The sequence below is a fragment of the Engraulis encrasicolus genome, chromosome 10 (assembly GCF_034702125.1).
Source record: "Engraulis encrasicolus isolate BLACKSEA-1 chromosome 10, IST_EnEncr_1.0, whole genome shotgun sequence".
NCBI lineage: Eukaryota > Metazoa > Chordata > Actinopteri > Clupeiformes > Engraulidae > Engraulis > Engraulis encrasicolus.
Genome location: NC_085866.1, coordinates 25,163,301 through 25,170,800, shown reverse-complemented (window position 1 = coordinate 25,170,800; position 7,500 = coordinate 25,163,301). Strand labels below are relative to the sequence as shown.

The window sequence follows — 7,500 nt, the reverse complement described above, 5'->3', positions numbered from 1 at the left end:
CATGAATTCTGGAAATAAACAACTAAAAATCTCACACAGTGTCCCTTTAAGGCCTGAGTATCGTTGAGGCCTCTATTTGTCATGATTTGGCTTGGTCTCATTAGCCGCGCTTCAGCGGCCCGGGGCCGCCCGGGGCTCAGGAGAGTGGCCGGCTCGGAGCTGCCGGCCCCGGGCCATTTTTTGCCTGATCGGACTCATAGCCGACCCCAGGCACATTCAGGTACACGCCTTGTTTGTGAAACGTCAGTCGGGCACAGCCCACTTTCGCCCCAAATCACAGAAGGACAACAACAGAACAACGACAAAGAAGGAGAAGAAAATGGAACAAACTCTGCTGGAGCAGGTCGCCGTTTGGCTCGTAGCCTACGGACAAAGACGACAAGAACTGCAAAGAAAATGGCTTGCCTTTCAAGAACAGTTTTATTACATGGCAAAGTTGTCGATTCAGAAGCTGTATGGGACGCAGCGCATGTTAAGAAGACAAAGACGCATGAAAATACGAGCAGCTCGACAACTGAGAGTGAACAGAAGGAGACGTGCGAACATGCCCAGTTAATCCCCCCAATCGCGCACAGAAGCATGAGCCCCGGACATAGCGAGACATAAATGTGCAGGTAATTGAATAAGTTACCATGTGAAAGGAGACCAAATCCCGGAGACATAGCACCTTCATCAGTTGGTATAGAAAATTATGAGCCCCGGACATAGCGACACACCCCCTCGTTGCGGCGTGCCACCTGTCTATTCATTCATTTCCATCCATTTGACATTAAAGCCCTTGTGTAAATTTCAAACTGTGTTTGGCGATCTGTCTGAAACGTGCGATATAGCCTACCAGACCTTCGGCGATAATAGCGCAAAAGCTAAATAAGCCGACATAAATGTCATGTGTGAGTATTTGTGAGACACTTTTTATTGGTGTCCAGTGGAAAGCATGCCAAATCACGATAATGGCACAAGAGTTGGCGGCTAAAAGCAGAAAAAAGCCGACATGACTTAGCTATGACATCCCAAGTTTAAGTGTAGTGGTGCCCATGATGCCCTGATAACAACAAAAAAGTTATGTTGGCTAAATAACTTTAAAAACACAAACAGAAGTGCCAAGGTTGCAACTTATGAAATTATGCCATACGAAAAACACCCCAAACTAATGCTTAACCATAATTTGCCCAGAATTTAGCGATAAGTCCCCCATGCAGCCACATTATTACACAGAGGTTGACCCTGCCTCCGAGCCTCGGCGGTGCTTGATGGCCCCGGATGGCCCATCGAATTCGACGGGCTAGGGAAAGCGGCCCTTAGCCCCACAACCTGGCCCGGCGGCCATCTTTAGCACCTAGCCCCCTTTTGATGAGATCACCGTCAGCCCCCTTTTGTCCGGGCCAGCCCGGGGCTGGCCCTGCAATGAGACTGAGGCTATTAAGAACTCAGACCTCATTGGGGGCAAATGTATCACCACCACTGTGAATCTGCTCTGCCATGATGCTGACTCTACAGAAGCTTATTGGATCAGATCTCTTTGAAGTGTAGGTCTGACTGCTGTTGATGACTCTATAATAGGGGTGATTGAGAAGTGTACGCCGTTATCAGGAATGGCAGGCTGTCACTCTCATTCCTGCTTTTGGGTCCCCCTCACACACACACACACACACACACACACACACACACACACACACACACACACACACACACACACACACACACACACACACACACACACACACACACACACACACACACACACACACACACACACACACACACACACACACACACACACACAATCAGGGAACAACTTCTGTGCTCTACCTCAGACAACAATATGAGAATATATTACTATATGTAAAATAATTTGCATGTATGTATTGTATGTGTGCAACTAGACACCTTCATTTGCTTTAGGATTAATAAATAATACTCTCTTCTCCTCTCCTCTCCTCTCCTCCCCTCCCCCAGGTGATGAGCATCCTGAGCAACCCCAGCGGCGTGGCGCCTCCGCAGGCCCAGCACGACTTCTCCATCTCCCCGCTGCACGGCGGCCTGGACTCCTCCAACGTGTCGGCCATCTCGGCCAGCTGCAGCCAGCGCTCCGAGCCAATCAAGACGGCGGACAGCCTGGCCGCCGCCTCCTCCCAGTCCTACTGCCCGCCCACCTACAGCGCCAGCAGCTACAGCGTCGACCCCGTCGCCGCCGGTTACCAGTACAGCCAGTACGGACAGAGTGAGTACCGAATGTACAGACCCGGTGTCTGTGCAGTAGGGTCACCACAGGCTACCAGTGCAGGCTGCCAGTACGGACAGAGTGAGTAGTGTAGGAACAGACGCGGTGTCTACTACTGTATGTGTACTGGGTAACACTTTACTTGACGCCGGTATCATATGCATGTCATTACGGTGTCATAACAGTGTCATGGCACAGCAGCACAACCCAAGGTTGTCTTTATGGTAAATGGTAAATGGACTGCATTTATATAGCGCCTTTCCACTCCTTCAAGCACTCAAAGCGCTTTACATTGCCTCACATTCACCCAGTCACACTCGCATTCACACACCGGTGGCCGTGGCTGCCACGCAGGGTACCACCCTGCCAACAGGAGCAACTTTGGGTTAAGTATCTTGTTCAAGGACACAACGATGGAGTCAGGTCGAGCGGGGCTCGAACCTGCAACTTTTGGGTTGCCGAACGGCTCCTCTACCACCTGAGCCCAACCCCCCAATCTTTGCCATAACCGAATGTCACTTCAGGCCAACAGTCATAAAAAGTTTATGACATGGACATAATGTTTATGACTTATCTATGACTGTGTAATACTATTATGATACTGTAATGACATGCATATGTCACCGGCGTCAAGTAAAGTGTTACCGTGTACTGTATGTGTCAATGTCTATGGGTCAGTGACGTTTCAGCAGAGGCACACGTCGGGACGGCACAAGGACAGCCAGTGCCACTATTGTATGGATTTTGTTTGTTTGTTTGTTTTTAGTGGAGTATCTAAGAAGCATATTCCTTGCAGCACATCAACCACCAATTAGTAATTAATTTATGGGCATTAGATGCTGTTGCGCCACCTGACGCCTGAGCCCCCCAAAAACGTCTTTGACCCCCATGTAGGCCTATGTTAGCCTGGTCCTGACAATCCCATAATACTACCATTACCATTTCGTATTCATGGTCTGGACTTTGTTTGATCTGACCCGATTGCAGGAAGCAGAAAGGACATTTTTGGAAAAATCAGGATTTAACTAATAAGTTGTTGAACAAACATTTCTGACGTCTATCTATGTCGATGTAGGACCGTTTAACAGACATGTCTGACAGAACATCCTACCGTAGGATAAAATCACAATGTAGAACCGTTTGTCAGAACACCGGCGCAAATCCTACCGGTCAACATCGCTCCACAGAAGACAGGTACCAGACGTAGTGCGGAGCCAAGTGTCTTGGCGGAAGTACGTAGGATGGCACGCGAGGCTAGGCCTATGTAGCATATACGGACAGAGTGAGTTCTGAATACATGTATACAGTCATACAGACTCAATGTCTGTGTACATCGCCAATATGGTAACCACAGGCTACCAGTACAGTCAGTATGGACAGAGTGAGTACTGAATGCACAGTCTATGTGCATGTGTCAGTGAGTGCATATACATGCAGTCCAGTATCCCGAATATAATCGGGATATTAAGTATCCCGAATTTGCGTTTGAGCATATAAACACTTCAGTATCCCGAATAAGCCCTTATTCGGGATACTGAGAAATCGGGATATGCTAGGTGGAATATTCCGAAAGAAGCCGGGATACTGACGCATGTACACACCTTATCCCGAATACAGGGGCTGGTTGCTGAATACTGATGCTGGTATCCAGGCTATACGCATTTGAAGAGAATTCTATAACAGCCAAAAATGTAGACTGGGATATAACGTTCTGTGCTCATATAAACGCCTTATCCCGAATATGATCATAACCGGGATATGCCTCATATTTGGGATACTGAACTGCATATAAACGCACTCAGTGTCTATGTCAGGGGTGGGGTGTCTATTGATCGTGTGCCGTTTATGGCCCCTGAGGCCGTCTTATCCGGCCTCCGATGGAATTTTAATGTTATGCAGTTTCACATGAATTATGACATTTAAAAAAAAAAAAAGAAATCTTAGAAATTTTATTTGCAATACAGTTAAGTTATATTTTCAGAGGATCCTGTGAAGGAAAGGTCTGTTGCAAAGGTGGCAGCCTTCAATATATGCCTTAACGTGTAAGGGGAAATCCTGGTTTGTCTTCATAGTACAGCCCTTGGAAGACGTAGTCAAATTTGAAGTGGCCCCTCTAATGAAAAAGGGTCCCCACCTCTGGTCTATATACTGTACATGTACTGTATGTTTGTACCAATGTCTATGGCACTGTTTACACGTATGCAGATATACTGTATTTAAACACAGAAGGTTTTTGTATCCGCTTACATACAGTATAAACATGGCATGTGGATAAATGAAAAAAATACCACTGTGAAAGGAGCAGACAATATAGTAAGAACACTATAGAAAGAACAACCTTGACCCTTTATATTATGGGTCTTTGAGTGTGTGTATGTGTTTAAAACCAAAACAGAAAGCAAGTACCAGGACGAGGTGTGCACTAGGATATTTGTTGGATGTTTGCAGTTTCAAGTTTCAATTTAAGCTTTAGTGACAGTGAACACATGCGCACACACACACACACACACACACACACACACACGCACACGCACACGCACACGCACGCACACACCCACACACACACACACACACACACACACACACACACACACACACACACACACACACACACACACACACACACACACACACACACACACACACACACACACACACACACACACACACACACACACACATAGGAATGCACACGTGTCGTGCAGTGGAGTACATATCAATCACAGATACATAAAGACACACCCCTTGGTGCATTCGTGGCACCCAGGCCTGTGAAGTCAGGCTTAGCATCACACATCACTCAGAGTGCTTGTTTGGTAGCAGGAGGGGGGCACGACAGATTAAAGCATAGGCCCCTTACAAACGTCAGTGTATATTATCAAGAGAGAGAGAGAGAGAGAGAGAGAGAGAGAGAGAGAGAGAGAGGCAGACAGACAGAGAGCGAGAGACAGAGAGCGAGAGACAGAGAGACAGAGAGACAGAGAGAGATAGAGAGAGAGAGAGAGAGAGAGAGAGAGAGAGAGAGAGAGAGAGAGAGAGAGAGAGAGAGAGAGAGAGAGAGGATGGTTAAAGATATTGCATATGTGTATTTGTCTTCTCCCTCCCTCTCTTTTCTTAGAGAGCCGAGGTGAAAGGAGGAAAGGGCTGCACTGGTTTGAGTGAGAGAGCGAAGGAAAGACACACATTACAGAAGGGGGGAAGAGGGAGAAGCAATGATAGAGGGAGAGAGAGAGAGCCAGACAGGTACAGTGAGATACAGAAAAATTGTGTATCGTGAGAGACATTGTGATTTAGGGAGACAAGAAAAAGCAAGCCTGAGGGTGGGGGAGGAAAAGAGAGAGAGAGGGAGGGAAAGAAAGAAAGAGAGGGAGAGAAATAATGTGAGAGAAAGAGAGAAGGGCGTGTGTTTAAGCCGCCGTCAGCTCAGCTGTCAGAGTGCACACAACTCTGCTGGGGCAAGGACAGCTGGCCCACCTGCAGTACACACACACGCGCGCACGCGCACACACACACACACACGCGCGCGCGCGCGCACACACACACACACACACACACACACACACACACACACACACACACACACACACACACACACACACACACACACACACACACACACACACACACACACACACACACACACACACACACACACACACACGTCTACTGTACCTACAGGTATGCAGGTACACACTTCAAGCTCACACATGCTGCTTGCTGTCACGTTGACATTTTGCTTGGCACAGCCCTAGGTCTGTAGGTGCTGGAGTTGTAACTGCAGCTGGTCTACTACTGTGCTACATTTGTGCATACCACACCCAGGGGTATAACGAGACATTTTCAAATACCAAGATCATACTGTACATTCACGAATGCTTCAAACTCTTCAGTCAAAGTCTTAAGTTCATAATCACTGCCTTGAGGAGGGGCTCTGGAATGTGTATCCATGACTCGCGCACTGACTGTTGCGAGGCTTCCTATTCTGATAATAGTCTATAGTCAGAATCTTTCAGGATTTAAAAAATATGGGCTGTGTTTGAGGCAAATAAATGGGAATGACTTATACAGACAGAATTTACCATTGTTGATCATAGATCGATTTTCATCATAGATTTTACATTTCTGAAAAGAAAATACAGAGGACATGACCTCTGTGTCCTCAATGATGGATGATACGCTACAGTCCACACATGCCACACACACACAACCCACAACCTGCACCACATACCTCCCCACAACACCACACGCACCAGGAGTTTCTGGGGTGCCCGCCAAGGATGTTAATGATAAATATAGTGACGAGTTCAAGATTTTAGTCACATTTAATATTTTTCTTCATTTATAGTAGGCCTATATGATATTATTTCTTCATAACCTATCTTCTTTATAACTTGCAAGCAAATTATTATTTGATCATAATGTGATTCGAGAATGATCAAGACATCGGTAGAGGATTTTTTACAAACAAATAGCCCTGGGGTAGCCTTCAGGTACCCCTCGAGTAGCCCTCAGGTAGCCCTCGAGAAGCCCTTGGTGGTCCTCAAACCCAGTAAGGTTGGGGACTCCTGCCATACGCCATACATGCAACATCACACTGTCACCTCACATCCATCCAGCACCACATGATACCTCTCAAATAGCAAACCAACCTGGGGGGGCAACCGCTACTCTGACATACCACTATTCCGACATCCGACATGCCGTAGGGTTAAGGTTAGGGTTAGGGTTAGGGTTAGGGTAACAGCATGCACTCTCCCTAAACTTATAAAAGCTGAGTAACGTTGCACAAACCACGGAAATGGCATATCTCGGTGGTGGGAAACGTGCCGGTATTCCGACAAAAGACATCAATGTCGAAATAGCGGCATGTCGGAAAAGCACCAAGTAACCCCCCCAACCCCCTCTTATAATTCCCACAAATGTGGAGGGAGAGAGGGGGGAGATGAAAGGGTTGGCCAGCCTCAACCTCAGGACGAAGCCGCATGAGATCAGGCCTATCGAAGGCGTACAGTTCTGCCCTACAAAGGCCAAGTGCAGTAACTACGCCAACATTGAAACTGAGACGATGCCTTCAATTGGTATTACGTGGGTTGTACAGGTGTATTGTATTTACTAGGGATGGCACAAACCGCACCGAAAACCGAAACCGTACAATTCACACACATACCGAACCGAACCGTGCAATCCGTCACAAACCGCAATTCATGTACTGCCCAGAAAAATATGTAAAACAGAGATTTTAGGAGTATCTTATCCAGTCTCTCTGATTAGCACATTAG

The 7,500-nt window shown here is 47.1% G+C and overlaps 1 protein-coding gene across 4 annotated transcripts in view; it reads left to right on the top strand.

The window, feature by feature from the left end:
* Nucleotides 1-7,500, top strand: part of pax7b (paired box 7b) — a 100,638-nt gene that overhangs the window by 86,252 nt on the left and 6,886 nt on the right. For 2 of the 4 annotated variants that reach the window (XM_063208461.1, XM_063208460.1), the window contains exon 8: nucleotides 1,957-2,221. In XM_063208461.1, coding sequence (XP_063064531.1) covers nucleotides 1,957-2,221 — 265 coding nt within the window. Of the gene's footprint in view, nucleotides 1-1,956; nucleotides 2,303-7,500 lie in introns of all 4 variants that reach the window. The other 2 variants (XM_063208459.1, XM_063208458.1) reach the window with 1 other exon arrangement.